The sequence below is a fragment of the Notolepis coatsorum genome (genome assembly GCF_963971535.1).
Source record: "Notolepis coatsorum genome assembly, chromosome: 5".
Lineage (NCBI taxonomy): Eukaryota > Metazoa > Chordata > Actinopteri > Aulopiformes > Paralepididae > Notolepis > Notolepis coatsorum.
The window spans coordinates 131,130,549-131,156,796 of record NC_140169.1 but is presented as its reverse complement, the minus strand read 5'-3'; the positions used below and the strand labels follow the sequence as shown (position 1 = coordinate 131,156,796).

Sequence of the window (26,248 nt, the reverse complement as noted above, 5' to 3'; positions counted from 1 at the left end):
GTTTTCATTGTGCTGAATGTGTTACGCCTAAATCACTCTGCCTTTTCACCTCAAGCAACATTCCAAACCAACGCTGACCTTCTCACAGAATGTTAATGTGGTTGAACAGGAAGTCACAGACAAGACAGCCAGCGACACAGATATCATCTCCAGTCAACTACACTCTTCCCTCTTGTCCTAATCTGAGGTTTCACACCGATGAGATAAATCCTCTGCCCGCTCTTTCCTCTAAATGACTCGTATACAAGTACGACAGTAACACTTTCACATAGTAGTAATTTTATTAGGTCCATGATCACAAACTGTACACACATATAAATATAGATGGTAGAAGGTAGAAATTATTGTTGATTGTTGAATGTGTGAGTGTGTGTGTGTGTGTGGGAGGGAGGGGGGGGTCATCAGGCCACATCCTCCATGTAGTCCACTCCTTGGCTTTGGTTCAGCTGGGAGACGCTCAGGTCCTGAGTAGACTCGTCCAACTGTGAGGGAGAAACACAGAGAGACATTCAGCTCGAGGAATAGTAATAAAAAGCACAATTCAAGTGAGAATTACTTGAAGCCCCTTTTAAACAAGAGATACCGCGATATTGCCGCAAAGAACAAAACAAAGCCGTCAAAGCGCCACCCCCTGTGTGATTTTAGATAGTGTGCCAGTCCAAGATTCAAAACACTAGTAGATGAAACTTGGTGGTCCGGTCACATCCACCATGGATAGAAGCAGCTCGTCTCTGGTCCCCTGTATGACATGACCACTACACAGCCCACAATCATATCGACTTCCTCCATAGACCCCAATATCTGTGTTAAACCGGCTCTTTAGAAAATGATCAGAAGATTGTTGAAGAACGCAGTATGGACAGCAGCCTCTAAATGCAGTGCTACGATGCCGTCCGTGGTGCCGAAATAGGTTTGGCTCGCAGGTCTTTTGTTCTTCTCTCCCTAATTAGTTTGGTGGCAGGAAACACTGCTTCCATCTGCACTCCTTCATTTGAACTCCCCTTAAACTAAAAGGAACACGCCAACATTTTGGGAAATTCTCCAGAGAGAGACAAGAAGATAGATACCAGTTTCCTCTCTGTGCATTCAGTAGAAAGCTATCTGGCTGCACGACACGTTAGCACAAATAATGGAAGCGGACAGTGCCGGTTAGCCTTCGGGAAAGGTGTTAGTTGGACAATGCCTAGGCTAACCAGCACTGTCCGCTTCCATTCATTGTGCTAAGCTAGGCTAACATGCAGCCAGATAGCTTTCTACTGAACACACAGAGAGGAAACTGGTACAGCGATGATGACGATCATACGATTCTATGCGTTTAAAGTAGCCTACTATTGTATCAATTGATCTGACAATATTATTTATCGATATTATTTATTGTGCAGCTTGAATGAAAATCACCTGGTGATGATTCATGTGTGTAACTATGCTATTTGGGTAAGATGCACATTCTTTAGAGCACAGCTAGATGATGGACCAAAATGTATATTTAAAAATAGTCTGCTAAAGAAGACATGACAATATGACAATATCCAAATAAATGACCGTCACTCACTGAGGAGAAGTTGTATTTGCAACAAACTTCACATGGAGGTTCAAAACACCTAAATAGAACTTTACATGTTGAAAAGTCAATAATTGCCTGGTAAATTATGTTTATTCAACAACAAGCCTTTTTTCACTGGGCGTTAACATTTGTTATTTAATTTGATCAAATATGGTATGCTCACACAAAAGGAAATGCATGATGGTGACTTTACACTGCACCAGAAATAAAGGGTAGGTTCCCCTGAATAATAAAAGGTATAGCACTTGATACAGACTCATAATAAGCTCAGAATTGTCACGCATGCAATGATCTTGGGGATGCACCTCGACTGCTGACTGTGCAGGCAGGCTACTGGGGCAGGAGTCGCAGCAGCTGATGAAGGGTTAAGACAAGCTTTCTCAGGGCTTTTCAAACGTGCGCAATTAGAGGTGACATTTTATCTTTCTGGTTGAGGAAATCACAAACAGGGAGTCAAATGAAAAGGTGGAGAATCTTCAAATATCTGCAATGAAGTTCTGATTGTAGTGTTACCCTGCCCTTGATATGACTGTAGGCTACTAATCGCAGGTAGGCTCCATCTCAAATCATTACATTGTATATCACATAGAATACGTTTCCATGTCCCAAAAAATGGCTTTATCCTGAAGTCGATGATTTATTAATGCCGTTTTGTCTTGAGGCTGGTGTACGAGTCCAGCAAAGCCAGTTTGCTGGTTTCCAGCAAACATGGACAGAAATGTACTTTTGATCTCCCGGGCAATGGTATGTCATGTCATTTTATTTTACTTACTCTGAAGCATTTTATATTACTTAAATATAAAATCTGGGCCACTTATTTGTCAAACGCTTACCCCGAAGTAGTTGAAATGGTCCAACTTCTCAAAATCTAAACGGAGAGTCTGTTTACTGGACGTTGCCATGATGAATCGCATGCAATTTGAGAGTGAAAATAACTAATTTGACATTCTAATCAAGATGTGAGCCCCCACTGTGTGACAAATCCAATCCTGCGAGATCAGGAAAACAAGATGGTATCTTTCCTTGATTTTTCAGTGTGGATTTATTAGTCTACAGTACACAATCCACAGCAGAAAATAGTAATCATCAGATAGAATACTATGTGCAATTGGAACAATTGCCTATGGGAAAGTGGGAAAGTGTTGCGGGTATAATTATCCATCTCTGCATTCAAAGGCTTTTATATAAAGATCTAAAAACTGCCATGATCATACAGACATGCTAGTCACCCTCCACACCATAATATCAGTCATTTCAATTCTTTCTATTTGAACGTCACTCACTATCCTCCATGTTGAAAACTGTCAATGGAAGACCTACCGGTAATTAAAATGAAAAAATGACAGAATTCTTAGAGATGAAATAGCACACCAATATTATATCATCACATCTGTTTTTATGTAATAAAACCCAATGTAACCAGAGCAGCCTATATTTTTAGGAAGGAGGTTGAAAAATAAAAAGAGACCTGCAGCTCTACAAAGGTAGCAGTAACTAGTGATTGGTGGACGCAGACTACATTACAGATTACCATTAAGTTAGTGGAAGACCAAGAGAAACAGAAATGTCTCAAGTATCAACAACTACCAGATTTTACAGTCTCTCTATACCATTGGTCCCATCATCATGTTTTGTCTGATAAAACAATCTTTCATTTTATTAAAAAATATATATTTTTTGCCCAAAGTAAACTTATTTGAACAACATTACAACAATTATATTCCTTTCAAATGTAAACATGCATGTGAATAAATCAGCCTATTCTAGCAAACCATTTGTAACAGTGGAATACAGTGTGAGACCTCTGCAGGTGTACATTTTGAACACGCTCATTCTACATACAGGTATGCGTGTTTCATTGAGTAACAGACACAGACGGACAAACAGTATTGTACTTCCTGTTTCTGAGAGAAACAAATACCAGCGAGGTGTGTTCCATATTGTGGCACAAATACTGCTCTGCAAATATTTTGCCACAGGCATGTGCATTGGATAGAGACGTGTGCACAAACAAAATGTATGAACACTCACTCACATACCCATTTTGGGTTGAAATGTACTGTACCTTATCGCTGTTCTCAGGTCCCTCGATGGAAACCTCCTCGATCTCCTCCCCGATGCTCACCTCACTCTTAGAGATGTCTGACCGGTGGCTGGTGGTAAAAACACAGAGAATATGTAACCAACGTCAAATGTCATAACAACGGTTTCAGAATAGGGTAGCAGTACCCATGACTAGCGTCTAAAAACAGAAGGAAAACACCAAATATATATTAGCTAGGGCATGATCGAATAAAAATAAAAAAATGTTTGACTGATATTGTGATATGATTCACGCTATTAACTCATTCACTGCCAACAACGATTAAACTCGTTATTGGCCGCCAATCGTTAAACGCAAACAACGAATATACTCGTTATTTGATCGTTATTTCTTTTATTCGATATTTCCATTCATTATCCATCCAGGGAGCCTGGTGTTATCATAGGGAATGAGTCTGAGATCGCAAAAGTCCAATAGGTAGGATGCGGCCGGTATTGCACATCCTTTGAAACTCTCTTGGGCTGTGTGTCGATTATATTGGTCCGGGCGGACTTTTCCACTAACATGAACCTAGGGCTTCACCCGATCGCATTGAATCGTTTTCGGGACCCCCGATTCATTATGCTGTGGTGGGTTATGTCATGGGCCAAATGGACATACGATCTACCAGATGGCAATCAAATAATTGGAATATTCTTTTTGCAATCCCACCGGCCACAAGTAAGAGCAATTTAACGTCAATTTTAGCTTGATTGTGCCTTGTTTTCATAGCAATCGCCCTGATCAGCGTATGTTGTTGTACTAACGAGTGCCGTTATTGACAATCAATTAATCAGAAACGACCCCCCCCCCCTTTCATGCATTGATAATGGAACATAATACCGATAATATGCATCTGAATTTTTTATTGTAGCGTGTGTAGGGACGAAATGCCAATGGACTAGCCTCCCAGGAATTACCCTAAACCGCTTTTTCACATATTGAACGATAGATACTCAATGTCAAATGGGCCATAGTATTGCATCCATAGCTATAATATAGAATATAGTTATAGCCCTGCAAACAAGGTGACGGACTCCATTGGTTTAATGCGTGGCAGCGCATAGCCATATCCCGGAAACAGCGTGGCAGCCAATGAGTTAAGAGGGAATTCTAATTCTTGTGTAATTATTCAAATTTTCTCTGAGGATCTGTTCCAAACCATGTTTAATAAAAAATTGTTATTTTGGCACACATTTCACCGTTAACTCATTCTGCGCCGGGCCTATATGACCAAATTAGGGCTAGCGCTTTAATCAATGGGAGGACGGGGAAATTTGCGAGTGCTTAAAATAATATATCTTAAATTATGGCTATGGGTCTAATACACCCGTCGCTTATCAATGACTTGCTTGCAGTCAACATGTACGAAACGGGGCGGCTAGGTGGTGCAGTGGGCAAGGCGCTCACCACCAATGCAGGAGGCGCTGGGTTCGAGCCCAGCTCTCCGCATTGCTATCAGCTTGGCTGGTCGTTCATACTAATACAATTGGCAGTATTAGGGGGTGGGAAGCTCATGGGTGGGGATCGGACGGTGTGGACAGCGACTCCTACAGGTCGGTTGGTGCGCCTGCGCAGCAGAATCAGGAAGCGACGGGGGCGGCGTGCCCTCCAAACGCAGACCGACGCTGAGAGATCGCGCTGTGCAGGTGAAAAGATGCGACTGCTGCTTCCTCGAGTACCGGAGGGGACACGTGATGCAAGGCTTAGTCCACATTGCAGCCGGCTTGTGGGAGGCATGGCCTAACAGCGTTCGAGACAGGGGAGGGTAGAATTGGACGATACGAAATTGGGATGATAAGAAAAGGTAGATAAAAAAAAAACATGTACGAAACGGATTGTTTTTTAATCTGTACATTTCCGTTTTACACCATTTTGAATACGAGTATAGTTTGAGATTTCTAGTAATTCCAGAGAAATACGCGATAATAGACCTTTAGTGGAATACACAAAACACGTCATTTTTCGGCTGATTTATGAATACTTTTCAAATAAACGCTAGATTATCGATAGTATATGTGTCCTTACACCGGTTCCTGACAGGGAGCGACGCAAGCGAGCGTGATTGCGAAAATGATTAAAATGTATTCGTTTCAATCATGACTTCAATCATGACCTACCGCGAGCGACAACGAACTGAGCGGCGATGTCGCTCCCCCCTCAAATATTCGCTTGCAGTGTCTCTAGTTGAGCAATTACGCGGCCGAGTCCCGCCCCTAAACACTTTTTATTGGTCGAGAATCGCAGGCTGCTTTGCCCCTGTGCTTCCAGGTAAATACACACACACAGACACTCGGACAAGCGCTGCGTCATATCAGGACAGTGTTGCGCGCGATTTAGTCTCCAGTTCGCTCGCTCGCTGCCTGTCAGGAACCGGTGTTATGCACGATACAAAAGCGGCTGAAAAATTGCTTATCCGTGCCTTGCTCAGCGCCAACGGCACGCACACACACACATTGTGATCGCTATGAAAAAAACATCTGATTAACCCAAGACTGGTAACATAGAGTCCTTACCTCACATCAGATGTTCTGCAAAAAGATTAATCCAATTCCTGATCGCCATTCCAAATATCGATTGCGTCCATTGATCCAACATTATAGTCCAAAACACATAATCCACGCTGCTTCCAGTCAACGTGGTACAACGATACTGCATGCCCGAGAAGCAAAACCCGGACCGGACTTTTTTTTTTATGCACATCCCCAGCCAATCCAATCCAATGATGTGCAATACCATCCGGGAGACGATAGGCGGCGGTATTTGCCCTTTTGCGAGCTCAGACCCATTCCCAACAATAACATCAGGCTGGATGGATGAAAATGAATGGATATCGCTAATAAAAGAAATAACGATTAAAACCCAACTATACTCATGATTGGCGCTCAAGCGATGGCGAGTTAACCCGACTATCATCGTGACTGGCGTTGAATGAGTTAACAAATATTAAGTCTTAAGGTCCCCCTGAAAGGGCAATCGACAGGCAACAAATAGGGCTTTAATTCTATCTATATATTGTATTAAAGGAAATGCACACCCGAGCCACTAGAGGTCGGCAAAGTGGCATCGCGAATAGTCCACATGTGGGCCCTTGGATGTTAACCCTTTCACTGCCACACGGCAGAAGGTTAACCCTTTACTATCACACAAGTTACAACCGACGGTCGCCCTGATAGTAACGGGTTAACCTTCTGTCGTGTGGCAGTGAAAGGGTTAACCAGCTGTCGTGTGGCAGTGAAAGGGTTAAGAGGTTAATGTTTTAAAAAAAATTGTAGCCAAGAGTAAAGACCATAACCCTATCAAAAACAGTAGTCAAAGTGTATATTTTCATTTTTACTGATGTTTTATACGATTTATCGGAAATACTAATTTATCGGAAAATGCTAATTATCGTAAAACCGCAAGGAAATGACTAAATCCAGATTCAACCCTGCCATTGGAAAGAGGAGCATTTTCCCTATCCATAGACGTATTATTTGGCCATAATAAGGTCAAGGTCCAGTTCAAATATGAATTCATAATTAAAATCGATTATCATTTATTACTGTATCTACAAATCCTTCTGTTTAATCATCTTCCCTTTATACCAAGAACATGCTAATTGACCTTGCAGAAGTGGAGCAATCTTCCATTTACTTAGGCATGTACCTTTAGGCGAAATATTCCTACAGCTTAACAGGTTAATAAAGTTTCAATGAATTGTTCAGCCCTAATATTTGCCAACATTACCTGTTGAAATCGTCATCATATTCAACATCATCATCTGTGGGGAGAAAAGATATTTACTAAAAGATGGGAGTAACATTTGTAGAAATAAAAAAGGGCACTGCATAGTGTCAGCACTGACACCAAAATCATATCTACAAATTTTGCATTGTTGCCAGACAGGTTACCAGAATCAGAAAACAAATGTATTCAGTGAGAGTTTATTCATTAACACATATGAAGACAAATAGGCAGAATGCTGTTTTTGTCTAGATGTAAAGAACAGTGCTTCAGGTTTTTCATGCAGAAAAAAGAAGAAAAAAAAACATACCCAGTACAAGGGATGCAGTTCTATCATTCGGCTTCAAGTCTTTCACGCCCTTGTCTTTGGAGTATGAAGTACCTAAAAGGAAAAAAAAGGAAAAAAAGATGGTCACTGGTACTGACAGAGAAAACACTTTATTGACAGCATTTATATAGTGCTTTTATCCAAAGCGATTTACAATTCATGCGTCACATTCACACATCGACGGCGGAGGCAACCATGCAAGGTACCAATCTGCTCATCGGGAGCAGTTAGGGGTTAAGTGTCTTGCCCAAGGACACTTCAACACGCTGCCAGGAGGAGCTGGAATTGAACTGGGAACCTTCCGATTACCAGACGACCGCTCTATCTCTTGAGCCACTGTTGCCCCAAAGTTGTCTGACTGAGTATTGATGAATATGGGCACCGAAAAGGAACTTAAAAAAGGGGTTATTTCTATTTGATAAAAAAAAAGTAAAAAAAACAGTGGTGGGCAAGTAAAGTACTCAGTGGATGCCTGAACATAGAGTAACACCAGTAACTCCAGTAACACCGGCTACTACAGCAAGGCTACCGTGGATCTATTCCTTCCAGTCTTACCGTTCCTGCTGCCCGAGTGCTCCCTGAGACTGTGGTCTCCTGAGGCGTTTGATCCTTTGCTCTTCGGGGGGGCAGCGTCTGACAGGGAGCCCACTGGGCTGCCTCTGGGCTTGGCCGACTCCGCCCTCCTGGGACACACGAGGGAGAAAGGACAAAAACACGGGTTACGAGTCTGTGTGAACAAACTGCCTCCACGAGGTACAGAACGGGACAAGACAAACGGGGAGAGACAGAGGAGAAGATGGAGGCATGTGAGAGAGAGATACCTGCAGCTCACCTGTGCTCAGAGCTCAGTTTATGATCATTGTCAGAGAGAAGCTCCTCTCCCTCCGTGTCGCTGCCCAGAGCAGACAGGCTGAGGCCGGAGAGAGAGGGAGACAGCACAGAGGAGAGACAGACGGGACAGGAGAGCAAAGTAAAGGAGGACATACGCCAAAACACAGAGACAACACAAGTGAGCACGTGTATACACTAGGGATGGGCATTTTAAAGAAAAATCCAGATCGATTGATCGCATGCTATACTCGATTGATCGTGTATTACTAGAAAAGGGAAAAAAATATATATATATCTTTTTTTATACTTATTTTTGTTCATTCATTCATATGTTTAAAAATTTATAATTTAGATTACATTTTTTTCTCATAGCTACGATAACTCACGCCCATCCCTAGTATACACACACACACACACTGCACCATGGTAGAAAGTTCAGAAAGCGCCCCCTGAAACAGATAGACTACCATGAAAAATGAACAGTGTCGTAGATCTGACGCATCCGTTAAGGAGGCAGACTTTATGACCGCCTGAGCGGTTAAATGGTGTAACTTGTATAGACTAATTGAACATGATGCTAGATAATGGATAGATATGCCCGATTTAGCACCGATATCCCACATTTTAAGGGCTAGATGCAAGGGAGCAGTTTGGTCTGCATACCGAACTTCAGAAATACTGGAATGCCCTCCAACTGACTCTGAAGTTGGAACCTTCTCTTTAAAATTATATGATATCATATGATCTCCGACCATTGTGTCAACTTGTAACGGTCTTAACTGATTTTATTGTGTATTCTTATCTTATTTTGTTGAGCCTGTGTATGAATTTGCTGATAACTGTGTCTTGGTTTTGTAAGCTCGTCGTCCCTGTAAATGATTATGAATTGAAAATGGGGGACCCTGATGTAAACGAGACGAAAGTATTTCTCTGGTCTGCATCCCCTTAACAATTGTGTGTATTGAGCCGTACTGTATTGTACCCATTCTGCAATCCGTTAATAAAATGTTCAATCAATCAATCAAACCTCAAGAGTCTCACGAGTTGAAATACAGGTTTGAAATGAAATTAAAATGACTTCCCTTATAAATAAAAAGCTGCTTCGTCTCAACACAACTTAAAGGAACACAGCAACTTTTTGGGAAATTAGCTTATTTGCCATCTACCCTGGAGTTAGACAAGCAGATACATACCCTTTTCTTCTCTGTGCATGCATTAGGCTTAGGGAACAGCCGCACCGTTAGCCTAGCTTAGCGTCATTCACTGGAAGTAGGTGTGCCAGTGTAGCCTAGTTCCCAACAGTCACGAAATACACTCCAAAACTAAGCAGATATATACTCTGAACTATTTTTTGCAGAACCACTGCTGTCTGTGCTCAGTGATCATCACCTCAAAAGCCCTGTTGTTTTTTTGAAAAACTGGGCTTTTGAGGTGATGAAATGTAGAATTCTATATATTTTTTCTCCACATGGTAAATACACAGGTCACAAGATGTTTACAGGAAAGTTTTGGAGTTGTATTTGTAGTGTATTTCGTGACTAGGCTACACTGGCACACCTACTTCCAGTGAATGACGCTAAGCTAGGCTAACGGTGCGGCGTTTCCCTAAGCCTAATGCATGCACAGAGAAGAAAAGGGTATGCATCTGCTGGTCCAACTCCAGGGTAGATGGCAAATAAGCTAATTTCCCAAAAAGTTGGCGTGTTCCTTTAAGATATTCACTGAGCGAGTGCATGAGTGAAATCATGGATCAATGAGGCGCTTCACATCTAGCAAGAACAAATTATAGATAGGCAACAGAGTCCAGGTCATTGTATACCAAGCAACAGTGTTATTCACATAATTTTCTTGAGTGGGTTAGTTTCTTTTAACAAGGACACACAGCGTCATAGATGCAAAGCATTCTCGTATATATTGAACTGGTCTCACACAAAGTCAAGAGCCATGCCCGTCTCTCTCCTCCTAATCACCATGGCCAATAGCGAAACACTACTCAGAATATCAGTAAATGAAATACTTAGCTAACGTAGCTACAATATAAACACCACTCAGAATGTCAGTAACTTAAATACTTAGCTAATGTAGCAGTACTACAGTATAAACACCTCTCAGAATGTCATCAACTTAAATACTTAGCTAGCATAGCTACTAGCTACAGTATAAACACCACTCAGAATGTCAGTAACTTAAATATGTACCGGTAGCTAACGTTAACTACAGTATAAACCGCTCAGAATGTTAGTAACTTAAATACTTAGCTAATGTAGCAGTACTACAGTATAAACACCTCTCAGAATGTCATCAACTTAAATACTTAGCTAGCATAGCTACTAGCTACAGTATAAACACCACTCAGAATGTCAGTAACTTAAATATCGCTGCTGTCGGGACAAAACCTCATAACTCCAAAAACCCAACTTTTCAGCAGATGAAAAAAACTAACACAGATTTGAGGGTGAATAGAGTTAGGAGGTTTAGACAGATGATCGGTTTAATGCTTTCCCATTGTTTAAACTTTGTAAAACCCACACACACATATGGAGGATGATCTACGGAGTTGATTTATATAATAAAAAAAAAATTCAAAAAATGGAGTTATGAGGTTTTGTCCCGACAGCAGCGATATGTAGCTAACGTCAACTACAGTATAAACACCGCTCAGAATGTTAGTAACTTAAATACTGCAATCAAAGCGGTTACACCACGAAGATAAATTACAACGTAACTCTGAAACCTCTTTCACACATGAACTCTGGACAATGCGCGGAGAATCGGGTGCAGGAGTTGCCTGGAGTTGCCCTTTTGCACATGTGATTCTCCGTGGCAGACGTGTTCGCACACAAGGAAACACTGCGCCTGGGTGGCACCTAGGTAGAGCGAGGGCATGATGCCGAAAAAGAAAAGTAGCCGACCTCCTATGTGCGGAAGATCACCATTTTAAATATGAATTTACCTGGCATGTAACTCAACATCATTGCAAATGAGGGCAACCTTTAAAATAAAGGTTTGAAATGTCATACTTCTGTACAGAGAACACTGATCTGCTTGTGTTCAGACATGGGCTCAGTTTGCCATTACGCCAAATTAGGAGCTGGGAGGGTAAACTCTTTAACCCTTTCACTGCCGCACTACCAAACGGTTAACCCTTTCACGGCAACAATACACAGAAGGTTAACCCTTTCACTGCCACACAACAGCCGGTTAACCCTTTCACACGACAGAAGGTTAACCCTTTACTATCACACAACCGGCAGCGATGAAAGGGTTAGAATTAAATGTAAAAAAAAATTACGTTTGCGTTCGTACATACAGTCCCTCCTATTAACGTGCAGTAAAGGAGTCCAGTGCATGTGTGAAAGAGTCTCTCTCTATGATTACAGTCCAATAGATCCATGGTGGTTGAGCGTCTCCCGTTCTTTTCCTACACAGCCTACAGCAAACGCCACAAATCAAAAGGATGAACGTGTTTTAAGGCAGCAGGCAAATGGTCCAAAAACATTATTCTTTTCCCCCCAGCAGTCTCTCTCAGATGTGATGCATCCGACTCGGGACGGCAGAGTGGCTGACCATCATGCACACTCACTCATTGAGGCTAGCGCCCCTCCTCATCAGAGTGGCTGACCATCATGCACACTCACTCATTGAGGCTAGCGCCCCTCCTCATCAGAGTGGCTGACCATCATGCACACTCACTCATTGAGGCTAGCGCCCCTCCTCATCAGAGTGGCTGACCATCATGCACACTCACTCATTGAGGCTAGCGCCCCTCCTCATCAGAGTGGCTGACCATCATGCACACTCACTCATTGAGGCTAGCGCCCCTCCTCATCAGAGTGGCTGACCATCATGCACACTCACTCATTGAGGCTAGCGCCCCTCCTCATCAGGGACAAGGATCGCCCCGACAGGCTCTCCTCCCTCAGTGAGCGAATGCTGCTGTGACCCGTGGAGGGGTGCGGGACACACAGGACAGATGAGACAAGGAGGGAAGAGGGGAAGAAGAGAACTGAGACAGGGAGGAAGAGACAAGACAGGAGAGGGTGTAGAACAGGGAGGAAAGAAACCAGGCCAAACGGAGAACTGGTGCTCTGGCTAGACCAACCGCGAGTGAAAACGCATTGAAAGCGGTCCATCACCGTCTGTGGTTAGCCGACTGGTTTGGTGGTACTTACTCTTCCTGACTATTTCTCTTTTCTGAGTTATTGTCATCTCTCACAGGAGAAGGGCTGCTCCCCCGTGCAGCAGTGGGGGATGGAGAGAGAGAGAGAGCGAGAGAGAGAGAGAGAGTGAGAGAGAAAAGTCAGTGAGCACTGCAGGGCTGTGACATTACTCTCCAGGCATCTAGGTGTTCAGACTATGGGCGACAGGCGTGGCAACTACACTGACCCCTGTGTTGCTTGAGTGCTGTGGACATATGTTGTTAATCAGTATGATTGTTGTGATATTGCAACGATAATAAATATCCACAGTGCAATACCCACCCACTACCGTCTGACATTGATTGTTATTTGTGTATTGTTATTCTGTATATTTTACAGGACTAATATTGTCTTATTGTATTGAAATTTCGTTGTATACTGTGCAATGACAATTAAAAGTCTATTCTATTCCATTTAATGTTTCTGTATAGTATTTTATGTTTCTTGTATAGTATTTAATGTTTCTGTATAGTATTTTATGTTTCTCTTTTATTACTTGTGTGATTTTATTACTGCACCTTAAGTTTGAGTCCCAAATCTCGTTGTATGCAAATATGACAATAAAGTACAAGTACCGGTAAGTAATAAATAACGTGAAATATGTTTTAACGTTAAAAAATTATTCTAACCGGATTGCCCACCCTTGTCAATTATTTTACAGTCAAACGTAGCTTACATACCAGGAGCTTCAACGATGAAGGCAACCTGATAGCTCCATTTCTTTTGGCAACATTATGATATTTAAATAGAATTTTAGTTGAAAGGTACAGGAATCTGTCAGTTTATCCTCCATTTTTGGATGGAACCGTTTCAGCAGAAACCTAATTTTCTCCGTTGTGATTTGTTAGCGCTTCACGGCGTCAGTACGCCGGGAACAGACAAGCCCAGAAGCACACGTTCTCGTGCGAGCAGTAGCCTGGTTGTTCACACCAGCAGAGTTTCTCCCACGCGCCAGTCTGCTCCGCTGCCATGATTTTAAACTATTCTGTCTCCCATTTGTACCCGTCTCAGACCACCAAGATGATCCAGAGAGAGAGAAAGTGCTCTGTAGCTCGTAGTGTGAACATGCTGTTAGAGGAAGGGAACCATGCCGGAAATACCAGATTCAAAACAGAAGGTTGTCTACTTTTATTATGTCTACATTCTGATATGATGAATTCCACTCCATGCACACAAATGCAGGTTTTATGGAGCATATATATATATACAGTATATGTCCTAGGGCTGTCACTTTTTTTCCCTTCTCAATGTTCCAAATTATTTAAAATCTCTCAAAAGGAACTATGTATTTTTTTATGTAGGCTATAATAACAACAATGGGTTAATCAAAATATCCTAGTATTCATAAACAAACTGAATACATACCCAGTTAGTTTATATTTTATCTGGTGCACACGGGCGTGGTAAATTAGTGTTTCCCACTGGAATGTTTGTTTTGAAATTGGAAGGCAGTAGTACCGTACTAGGAAAGCAGCACATACCTCCCAGTTAAGACATCCGATATCGTCAACATTACAGACGTCGTTAACACAATGATAACTTTCCTGATGCGGTTGATTTGTGACTGCATTCATCACCTGCCCGTTATCCTATGGCAGCAGGTTCTGACCTCGATGGTCAATCAACACCAACACGACCCGAGGTGTAATACCTACGGGAGTGTTTCATTCATTTCAATAGAATCCTCTAGAGAGCAGGGGTGTCAAACTCATTTTCACAGAGGGCCACGTTAGCATTACGGTTGCCCTTAAAGGGCCAAAGACAGTATAAATGTAATGTGGGGTAAAATACATCTTGTTAAATAACTTTCTGTATTTATTACTTATATTCCAAGTTACAAATATTACATATTGTGGTAGGAAAATCTTTATTTTTGTATTTGCCCTTTAACCCTGCTCAGGAAATGTCTACAATGCACTCCTGTGGAAATTGCCTATGTTTTTCTGTTCTATATTTTTTCGTAAAGATGCAAGACGGGATGCCAGGGCAACACAGATTTTGGGCAGCCCACCACCCCCGGTATCCTGTCTCTTTGCATTTAAACCGAGTCCGATCTTCAATCGGGGCTCTTTTCAGCTACACCTTGTAAACTGAAGTGAGACTCTGTGCACAGATAATACATTTCTCTTATCAGCTTCTATCCTTGATTCAAGTACCGGTAATCATTCTTTCACAGTGCCAACCGAGTCATTGTTAGCTAACATGTTATATGTCATTCATGTATTCTTTATGTTATATTATGTCATTCTGATTCCGTTCTTTATGTTACATTATGTCATTCTTGTATTCTTTATGCTTCTTTATGTTGTACTAGGTCATTCTGGTTCACTGTTCTTTATGTTTTAAGTTATATGCAATTCTTGTATTCTTTATGCTTCTTTATGTTGTACTAGGTCATTCTGATTCACTGTTCTTTATGTTTTAAGTTATATGCAATTCTTGTATTCTTTATGCTTCTTTATGTTGTACTAGGTCATTCTGATTCACTGTTCTTTATGTTTTAAGTTATATGCAATTCTTATATTCTTTATGTTATGTCATTCCGATGCATTATGTGCCGTCAGTATACATGTCTGGCGGCTGATTTTTATGCTCATTGTGCAAAACAAAATCCCTGTGGGTTTTCAGTCCATCGTGCCTTGCAGCCTAAGGTCCTTACCAGCCATAGGTCTTCTGGGGTCTGGGCAGGGGGTCATCGAAGAAAGAGTCTCCCTCGTCCACGTCCTCCTCCACCTCCAGATCCAGAGCCTTCTTCAGACTGACGGAGGAGGAGTGGCCCTTGCCCCCGGGCGCCTCGCTGTGCCTGGAGGCCAGCTGGATGTCGCCTTTACCCAGAGCTCCGGAGTTCAGACCGGGGTCAGCGCGGCTCGCCTCACTGCCCTGCACGGTACACAGCAAACAAGACCAGCGACGAACGCATAGTAAGTTACCGTGCAAACTGAGCTAACCAGACACTAGGGGAAATTAGTAACAGTCGTGCGGAAATAAAATGAGAGATCCTCCTCATTAAGTAAGACATTAAGATATTATGCGATTGACAATAAGTTCTTATGCAATACCAATTTTAGTCAAGTTAAGTGGGATTTGTTAGTGAAAAAAGACATGCAGATCGGGTTGACATGTGGTGAATCTGGTGACTTTATACAGCCTTATTCTAGGTAGTAGAGGGTAGTTAGCTGTGTGGACAATGTACCGTTAATAACGTCAATGAAGCAGCTAGCGCATCGTTTTAAGAAAAGTACCATATCAATTCAACCACGGGATACCAGCAGGGCTTTGTTTGAATAGACGTCTCAAACTGAGACGTGTGCGAATGCCGCACACAGGCTCCTGAGGCATCCCTGGAGGTTAAGTTGGTATGATCTACTCTAGCCCTCATGCCGGTTACCTTTGGTGCATTCTTTTTCTTTCCACTGTGCTTATGTCCTTTAAACCTGGGGATCTGTGCACGGGAAGCACACAGTGACTATGAGCCTCCTGAACACTACATACACTTCAGTTCATTGTACGAACCTCTTTACAACAGAAGGTATACAAGGAGAGGCATCTATTAACCATTAACAGTATCGTAAAAAGAAAAATGCCCTTCAGAGGAATTTCCCTATTTAGAGGTGTATAGAGTGTGATTATTGTCTACATTTGAAGGGAAGTTGGATTAGACTTGTGTATTTTATGTAGCCGACTGCTGTAGCCAATCGAAACAAAGTCGGAGATACGTTTGAGAAAGTAACCTCAGTCACAAACATTAAAAACAGTATTAGTCAAGTTTCCATGGTGCACTAGTTTCTGCATGCAATACTAAAACATCAAAGTTAGGCCCTATGTTTTCTGTTTTATGGAAAACAAGGACAGGAAAATATGCGTTTGAGTGTAAAAACATTCAAAGCTCAAAGTGCTTTGGGGTACCAAAGATTAAAGAAGATTTATCAAATCAAATAAAGAAAATTAACAATTTAGGAAAGCATAAAACAGATTTCATAGGGTTCTAGTGTTGTAAAGTGTGTTATTTCAAAATGCACCACATATGCCAATTAAGAAAGAGAACTATTACTTATTGTCATCTATCCTATGCTGGTGGGAAACGGGCATACCTTACTGGCAAGTGATGACGACATTTTCTCGTCAAACCGAGTGGGAGGGTGAACGGCATCGCCACAGTCATAAGCGACCTTAATGGAAAAGACATTGTTAGAAATAGACCACTGCAACACTTCCGGGTATTCTGAAATCATGGGAGAGAGAGCGGGGGAAGAAAATGAATGAATGTGGATGAGAGCCTCGATATTAAGTGGTTGTAGCTACGGCTGTGAGGGTGCTGGAGACATGATCCAATAGACATTCATACGCCTGAGTCTCCTGAACACAGAGAGACCAATCCCAAGTCGATCAGGACTTTATCGGCCGAGCTAGTCACTTTTCTGCACCTACTCCTCAACTCCGCATGCGCAGATTGCCCACGGAGTCTCTCTGGATTGTCCAGAGATCTACATTTATCAATCTGCGCATGCAGAGTTGTGGAGTAAGTGCGAAAAAGTGACTATAGCTCGGCCGAGAAAGTGCTGATCGACTTGGGATTGGTCTCTCCGTGTTCAGGAGACTCTGCGTATAAAGGTATATTGGATCATGTCTCCAGCACCCCCACAGCCATAGCTACAACCACTTAATGTCAAGGCTCTCATCCACATGCATTCATTTTCTCCCCCCGCTCTCTCTCTCCCATGAGCTCAATGTAACACGGAAGTGCAGTAGTCTATTGGGTTGCTTCATTTAAATTAATTTGCACACATTGATTTAGTTTGACAGTTCTTGAGAGGGAATTAGTTTGAAAATCTCCTCCTGTGATGTCATTATTAGAGGACACCGAATTGTGTTGTTGTGTTAATTACAGCTCAATGAAATTATGTAAATGAGAAAAATAGATAAGAATTGCAATAGGATTGCTCTTTTTTCCATCTATATAATTTAATTGCGCTTCAATTAAAACAACCCAAAGATACTCAGGTATTCAAAGTAAACGCAATAACTCTCAATAACTGTCAAACTAAATTAACTTTATAACAACGAGTATAACAATGAGCTGACGGCACCCAGCAGCCTAATAGAAACTAACATATCTCCTCAAAAGAATATTCATCCAAAACAGTTTAAACTTTCCTCAGTTAAAAGACAAACTTTTTTTTCAGTGTTGCTTCCCTCGGTCAAGCCAAGAGATGGGGTGGCGCTTGAGATCGGTCAACCCTATAACGTCAATTGAGGCAAACTGGTCACAAATCGTTGTCTGGGATAATAAAATGTGTTTAAATGGAAAAGTCTTGGATGGGGATTCACCGTCGGCTACAACAGTGTCCAGCTTGCTTATGCATCCGAGGGGAATCATTAGATTGCAACAGGATGGAATGGATAGGTCTTAACCGAAATGCCATGCCTGTGACCCACCAGTAGGGGCAGTTTGGCTAAGTGTGTGATTCGAGTTACTCAAATCTTGGGTCTATGGGGGTGATGCTAGATCAGGGGGGATTGTCCATTTTTGGGGGGGGGGGTCCATTTTTGGCCAAACTGCAAAGCCACAAGTCGTCATAGTTTTAAAAGTTGTTATCCCTAACCACTCTAAACATGTTCTTCCGGGACGTGGCATCTAGCATCTACCGTCTATGAGGTGCTTCACATCTACAGTAATAATAAAAAAGGAATAAAAGGTCTTTGGAACTTTTTTTTCTTACCACACTCCTGCACTGAATGAAAAGGCGCCTGTATAATCCCAGAAACTCCTGAAAGTCTATTGCTGTGGAAAACAAAGTAGAGACAACCAGATTAATCAACTGCAGTAAAATGTTGATATGTTGTGTATTTCAAACATGTCCGCTGAGCAACCACTTTCTCAATTGACAGTAACTAGCAAAAACACCTTTATTCAAGGCTTTGTCTGCGGTTCTGAGTTCATCGGCGATGTGTCTCTCCAGCATGTTCCTGTCATTACACACAAACAAGCAGCGTATGGTCAGGAAACTACTCTCACACATTGCCATTTTAAACTCAAGGTTTCTTGGCGTATAGTGTTAACATACTTATTGAAATTGGGGAAGAGATCTGTGAATATGGATTTCAAATCTTCTTTTTTAACACCAGTTCTGTCCTGTAAAAAAAGAAAAGTAAAGTAGTAAATGGATAAAAGCTGGTTTAGAAGAATTTACACGTGAAACCTGTGCACACACACCACACACACACACACGTTTGTTTTGGCTTTCCATAAGTCACCTTGTCACGAATGTCAAATTTCTTTCTGGCGTCAGCGATTTGCCTGAGGGACAATTCCTTTGGGAACAAAAAGGTGAGAAAAACATTAGGTCACAGGCTACTAAATAACATTTGAAAAATCATCTTGATTGGAGTTAAATACTTATTAAGTATTACAAAACCATTTTATTCTGGTTATGGTTCTGTACAGTGTTCTGGTGGTCATATACACGTGCCAGGCAGCCATGTGAGCTATTTTTGCTGACTTTAACCCAGAGCCAAGAGACACGACTGTAAGAAGTAGGACAAACGTTTTTTTGTTCTTCAGAAACTAGCTGATCAACAGGAAACAAGGACAACAATGAAACTGTTCAACATCAAGCTGCCTTCTCTCATGACCCAGATCACAGAATAAGACGTGTGTTGGATGACGCAATCACTATGCCTAAACCTTCAGCTAACCTTGGATCAGGTGAGGGCACTCAAAACACACTTGGCAAAATCCTACCACATCTACATACTGTATACAAGTAGGGAATATTAAGAGGTATAGAACAAAAGAGGACATAGTTACCTTAGGGGTATTTGAGGTTTTGTCTCCCTAAAGTTAAGAGTAAAGACAGGTTAAAAAACACAAAAACAGACCACTGATGTTCAGATATTAATTCTGTCATTTTAATGCAGCAAAGTGTTGACTGCAGTGGGATGTTGGTTTACCTCTGTAATGATTGAAGCCTTGTCCTTGTGTCTGCCCCTCCTGGTGAGCTCCAGGAGGAGTGGAGTATTGCGGTTAAGGTCCGTTTCTGTGATGCCCAGCTCACGGCACACATGATCACGACTGTCAAGGCCATTTAGCTGTAGGAGTCAAAATAGAAACACACAGCAATAAATGGCCAAGCGGTAGCTGGAATAGTTAGTGCAAAGCATTTCCAATCAGGCAAAAAAAACAAAAGAAAAACTGTAAACAATTAAAATGTCCATTATGTGAGTTTTCTTATCTTCTGAAAAATCTCAGGAAGAGCTTAAAGTACTTTTTTAATGTCTCTCATGATGATTTGATATTAACTGACACAATTTCACAATGGTAGCTAAAAAAAATGCAGTTTTTTATATGTTTTTAATTAAAGGCTATGGCGCCCCCCTTAGGCTAATTAGCATAATTCACCCAAGTCTCATAAAAATCAGGCCAGATATTTCCATATAACCATGTGGGACAAATTAAGAAATGGCCAGACAGAGACGGATTAGTCACGGGGGCCAAAGACCAGGAGGTAGAACGATACTCACCGAGTTGATCTCTGGCTGGAAAACAGCGAGTGTGAAGTCAAGGTTGAAGACTTGTAGAAAGTCTATGATGAGACTAGCAATCAGGCGTCCTACAGAAAAACAACCATGTTATGAGATACAAGCTGAACAATTCAATAGCGTAGGTATACACTCCGCAGCAAACAACATCTCTCAATATCACAAAGTAAATGGCTTTAAGTGATAATACTGACAGAAACAAGTGTGTGGGTGTGGGGGGAGGGGAATAGTGTAGGTATACACTCTGCAGCAAACAACATCTCTCAATATCACAAAGTAAATAGCTTTAAGTGGTAATACTGACAAAAACAAGTGTGTGTGTGGGGAGGGGGTACAGTGAACTATTCCGCCTAATCATCCATTCCATATCACCCCCCCCCCACTTCCAGTAAGTCTTTTGTCAATACACTATAAACAAAATACTTGGAAAGAGGCAAAGAGGACAGATAGAGCTCTTTGTGGTTATCCTCACATCTGCCGTTCCCTCACCATGGGACAGTGAAGAAGCCCATAGGGTTTCAACTAAGCAGCCAAAAACAATAATTTAGCAGACTTAATGCTGCTATCTTAGACCAGAATACATCTAAACCAAACTCTTTAACACTTTCAGTGCCCACCACGTGATAAGACGTTTTATCAGCCCAATGCCTGAATGCCCACCACGACAATTAGCGTTTTATTTTTTTATTCGCGATCTGAATTCATATTTCATCAAACGAGTCTCCCGTTGGTATGCAGCCCCTGTAGGAGCTCAGATGTTAATAAAAGAAATAAAAAAAAAAAAAAAAAAAAACGCCCCCTATCGTCTCCCAGATGGTAATGCACCCTTTTGGAATGGACTCAATGAAAATGGATGAGAAAAGAAAAATCCGGAATCCACATTTTACTTCTCAGGCATGTAAATTCATTGTGGAGCCTCAGAACAGCGTGGAATACAGTACAGGAGTACAGTATGTAGCGTTGGATCAATAAAAGCGATGGATTTTTGGAATGGCGATCAGGAATTGGAATGATCTTTTTTGGAGAACATCTGATCTGAGGTAAGGAATCTATTTTACAAGTCTTGGGATAATCAGAGTTGTATTCGCTGAGATCTCAGTGTTCGCCCTATGTGTGATCTGTCTGTGTGTGCGCGATCGCTTTGAGAAAATCAGAGAATCGATTTTTCAGATCGCCTATATAGCGTGCATACGTACACATATACTATCGATAATCTAGCGTTTATTTGAAAACTATTCATAAATAGGTCGAAAAATGACAGTTTTTGTGTATTCTAGAATATTCCAGAAAAGGGCGATTATCATGGAATATTTATATTTTCCTTGAAAACGAGGGCTTTTCAAAATGCTATAAAACGGAAATGAACCGATAAAAAAACAATCCGCTTCGACAATGTTGACTGGAAAACGAGTCATTGATAAGCGACGGGCAGATTAGACACATAGCCATAATTTCAAACATAGATTAGGCGTTATTAACGCTAACATTGAAGTGGATGGTGGGCATTCAAGCGGTAAATCAAGATTAAGCTTGGGCTCTGAAAGTGTTAACAGAAGATCGTTTTGCTTTCAACGAGTTAAATAACCGGTGAACTTGTCCCATAGAGCAGCATTAAATTGAAAGGATGCAATAACCTATTCTGTCTGGGAAACATATACGGTCAACTGGGCTGTACCAAATGCTTCGAAGCTTTCGATCATAATGTTGACATTCGAATTCTAAATCAACATTCAAAACAAACAAAAAAAAAATCTTTTTTTCCCCCGTCTATTAAATCTGTTTAAACCAATAGGGGTTTTCTTCACAGTTGCAGTTAAAGATTAGGCTACACTAATATTATACTATAAGACGTCACCATCACTTTCATACCAACCGTGCCCTTATTGGATTATTTATGTTGACGAAACTGATAAATAAAGTTGATTTAATAAAATAAAAATACTCATTTAATCAGATTAATCACTTTATTCAAATTGAGGATTTAGTTAAAAATTAGATTTTTTTATAGACATTCGAAGCTTCGTTCGAATACTTCAATAGAAGCTTCGAATGTTAAAAAATGACATTCGGTACAGCCCGTCCAGAGATTGAAGGCGCCATGCCACGTAGATGTGATCAGTGTAGGTCTCCGGATGTGCAGGGTTATGTACTATTTAGCCATGCGGGGGCATGGATTCTTGAGAACCAATTTGATCACTGTTTACTGTCATTAATAATCAATGTACCCGTGTCATCTTGACAGGGAGCTGTATCGACTAGAGCCGTACTTAAAGGCAACAGAGTGAATAAAGGTGATCAAAATTGATTTTCAATCATCTTACCCTCATTTTATGCCAATTTTGTATGCCTGTCTTTTTGCTGCTGTGAAGCACTTTGAGCTGCAATTCTTATGAAAGGTGATATACAAATAAAGTTGTTAGTAAATTATTATTATTATTATTATTATTATTATTATTATTATTATTATTATTATTATTACCAGCATCCAGGTGAGTATATGTGTATACCTTGTATGTCATAAATGTCTGGCTTTAACAGTACTGTATATATGTCGTGTATGTCATAAATGGCATTATGAATAAAAAATGGGGGACCCTGATGTAAACAAGACGAAAGTCTTTCTCTGATCTGCATCCCCTTAACAATTGTGTGCATTGAGCCCTACTGTATTGTACCCATTCTGCAATCTGTTTTCAATCAATTCGATTGATTGATTGAATTGATTGATTGAAACGTTTATTAACAGATTGCAGAATGGGTACAATACAGTAGGGCTCAATGCACACAATTGTTAAGGGGATGCAGACCAGAGAAAGACTTTAGTCTTGTTTACATCAGGGTCCCCCATTTTCAATTAATCATAATCACAATTCAATCAGAGTGTAACCCCCCCCCCCCCATCAATCCTCCAGGTAACGTTAGGACAGACTGAAAGAGTTCTAAGTTAATAATAATGTATAGGGAGTTGAACAGTTGGTAAACTTACCATCTTTGGTATTGAGACATTTCTTCAGGTTTTCATTGACAAGTGGAGTTTTGTTCTGACGGGCAATGAGAAGTGAAAGTTAGCTAGTTGTCGTAGGTGTATAAAAGCGCACTTAGTGGCTTCAATTAGAAACATTATCATTATGTAATGTAATGTACCTCCACTCGATCTTGTTCATCCATTGCCAAAAATACAGCCGCGCGCATCTCGGCCTGAAAAGTAACAAAGGTGAAAACAGACAAGTTTAATCAAACAAACTTACTTTCAGGAAGTGAGACTGCTAGTCAACGTTAGCTCACATTAGCTAAAGTTAGCTGATCTAACTTGTATGGACTTGCCGTTAGCTACATGTCGAAATGATTCCCATCGACGTGGCCTTAATGGTAGCTATTATGATGTGCTCTTGTTAACGTCGTCACATCAAGCCACAATCTAGTTAATAAAGTCATAACGTTACCGATTAGGCAATGTTAGCTAGCAGCGTATCTTTCTAGCTAGCTAACAAACTAAGGTCGGCCCCAGCTAACGTCAATTAAATCTGTCTCTACTCTCTACATTTAGTGACCAAGAAACGAGACTCACGACAACCTTAAGTTTGTTCAATATTCCGTTGTTTTCCAGGTTCTGGATCAAAATGTCCCTTAACTCGGTGTCATCCTCCGTGGCAGACATATTCCACTAACAAAGTGTGTGTTGTTGGGCTACCAGGCAACCACCACAAACAAACAAACAAACAGACAACAGTTTGACAGACAAGCAAAAGAATGTTATCTTCTTCTGCGAATACATTTCCGGCAGTCTGGACTCCTACTACTACTTCTTCTTCTAATGGATTTACGACAGACTAGGCACAGCTAGTGCATTGCTGCCATCTGCAGGTTGATACGACGACACACTTGTAACGATTGATTGATTGATTGAAAACTTTATTAACAGATTGCAGAATGGGTACAATACAGTACAGCTCAATACACACAATTGTTAAGGGGATGCAGACCAGAGAAAGACTTTCGTCTTGTTTACATCAGGGTCCCCCATTTTCAATTCATCAGGACATATATGACATACATGACATACAGATAGTCAGTACTGCTACATCTATACATTTATGACATACCAGATTTGCAAATACAGTACGGTTTGTGATACAGAAGGAGTCAGGAAAAGGGAGTATATACATTTAACGTAGAAACTGTACATTGGAGGAGGTTGGGTGGGGGGGGGGTTGGGTACACTGGGATATTGACAACCATACTGGGTAATCTACATTGGAGGTGGTTGGGGGGGGGGGGGGGGCACACTGTATATACAAGCAAAACTGTACATTGAGGGGGGGGGGGGGGGGGAGACACTGTACAAACAAACAAAATTGTACATTGGACTATTGACAACCATACTAGGTAAATGACTGTACATTGGAGGGGGTTGGGTTAGGATATTTACAGGGGCCAGTGTTGAATTGCAGTCTCCCGTAGGTGTCCCTTGAGAGAGGTTTTGAAAGTGGGTAGTGATCCACATTCCTTTACAGCTTTGGGTAGGGCGTTCCACATTGATGTGGCATAATTGCGAAACGTGTTTAGTCCCTTATTTGAGCCGAATCTGGGTTTAACATGATTTGTGGAGCTCCCTCTGGTGTTGTGATCGTGGTATTCACTGACCTTTGGGAAGTATTTTGACATGTACATGGGTACCTTGGTCGTGTAGTGTATCTTGTAGACCAGGCCCATTGCAAGTTGCTGTACTCTGTTGTCTACTCTAAGCCATCCTAGGTTGTCAAAGTGGGCAGGGGTGAGGTGGGTTCTAGGAGTAAGGTCAAGCAGTAGTCTGACCAGTTTGTTTTGAGATGTTTGTAATTTTGTTTTTAGCGCCTTTGAGGTGCTTTGGTACCATGAGGTGCAAGCATAGTCGTAGTACCCCTGAATGAGTGCTCCTGCCAGAGTCTTCAGGGTATTCTTGTTTACCAGAGAGGAGATCCGGTACAAGAATCTAGTTCGTTGGTTGACTTTTTTTATTACATTGGATGCCATTTTGTCACAGGAGAGATTAGCCTCTAGGATGGAACCCAGGTAGGTAATTTCATCTTTCCTTGTGACAATATTGTCACCCACTGTAACTGAGAAGCCGTCGGTCTTGCTGAGTTTGTTATTTGAACCGAAGAGAATGGACTCTGTTTTGCACAATGAATGATATAGAATAGAAAGTGTCTCAATTGCTTCCTCTGCGAAATATTCCCTAATTAACTAAACAGAAGAATACGAAAACAAAAACGACCACAGCCGGGTGGGAAATCCTCTCGTATTTCCTCCAGTTGCTGTGCTGAAAAGTCCTTCACTTATGGTATTTCTGAGCTGCAGTCACCATCACTTCTATTTTCTGGCTCTTCTTTATTTCTTCCCTGGTGCAGTTAATCACCATAGCTAAATGCCAATAACTGTATTTCCCCCCTCCAGATATACTCCTCTTGTTCCCCCCTTTCAAACTGTTTTACCGGACTAGGCTCCATGTCTTCCACCTTCTTCACTGCCTTTATCCAATGTAATAAAAAAAGTCAACCAACGAACTCGATTTTTTTTTTTATAATTTTTTTTATTATTGCAAAACAAAAATTATTAAAAGTCAGTACTCAACACATAATGCATAATGAAACTAACAGACAAGGTGGCTAAAATGACATGCAAGTACAGAAACAGAAAACAAAAAAAAAGTCTATAATAATATTTTAACGTATATAGTGTATATCCAACGAAATTACCAATTATACAAATGCCTTATACAGGATATACCCCTAATACCTATTTTCTAAAACCCTACACACATATGCTCCAGCTCGAACCCCCCCCTCCCGGACCCCTCCTTGGATAGTATCTCCATTATCCCTCACTCTAACCAGACACTACCATTATAAGCTAGCTTTTATTCTCTCCACCACTTCTAACCACATTGACATTTTGGATTCGTTGAGACCCAGAATTCTTGCTGTAGATATTTCTTG

The 26,248-nt window shown here is 41.3% G+C and overlaps 1 protein-coding gene across 4 annotated transcripts; it reads right to left on the bottom strand.

Moving 5' to 3' along the window:
• Positions 1-13: 13 nt before the first annotated feature.
• cep43 (centrosomal protein 43) lies at positions 14-24,011 on the bottom strand. Of its 4 annotated transcripts, none has more exons than XM_084313837.1 (19): positions 23,839-24,011; positions 23,415-23,468; positions 23,257-23,311; positions 20,253-20,341; positions 19,683-19,820; positions 19,540-19,566; positions 18,987-19,043; positions 18,797-18,864; positions 18,637-18,698; positions 18,452-18,513; positions 16,823-16,900; positions 16,120-16,173; positions 15,391-15,611; positions 12,705-12,758; positions 8,257-8,384; positions 7,684-7,755; positions 7,377-7,410; positions 3,630-3,717; positions 14-482 (listed from the first exon to the last, which is right to left on the bottom strand). In XM_084313837.1, exons 1-19 carry the CDS (start codon positions 23,926-23,928, stop codon positions 402-404), a joined length of 1,512 nt encoding a protein of 503 aa, XP_084169963.1. In that variant the 5' UTR covers positions 23,929-24,011; the 3' UTR covers positions 14-401. The 4 variants fall into 4 exon arrangements, with proteins under 4 accessions (XP_084169963.1, XP_084169964.1, XP_084169966.1 ...); XM_084313838.1 differs by having other exon boundaries at positions 16-482; positions 23,845-24,010; XM_084313840.1 differs by lacking the exon at positions 12,705-12,758 and having other exon boundaries at positions 18-482; positions 23,839-24,009.
• Positions 24,012-26,248: the final 2,237 nt, after the last annotated feature.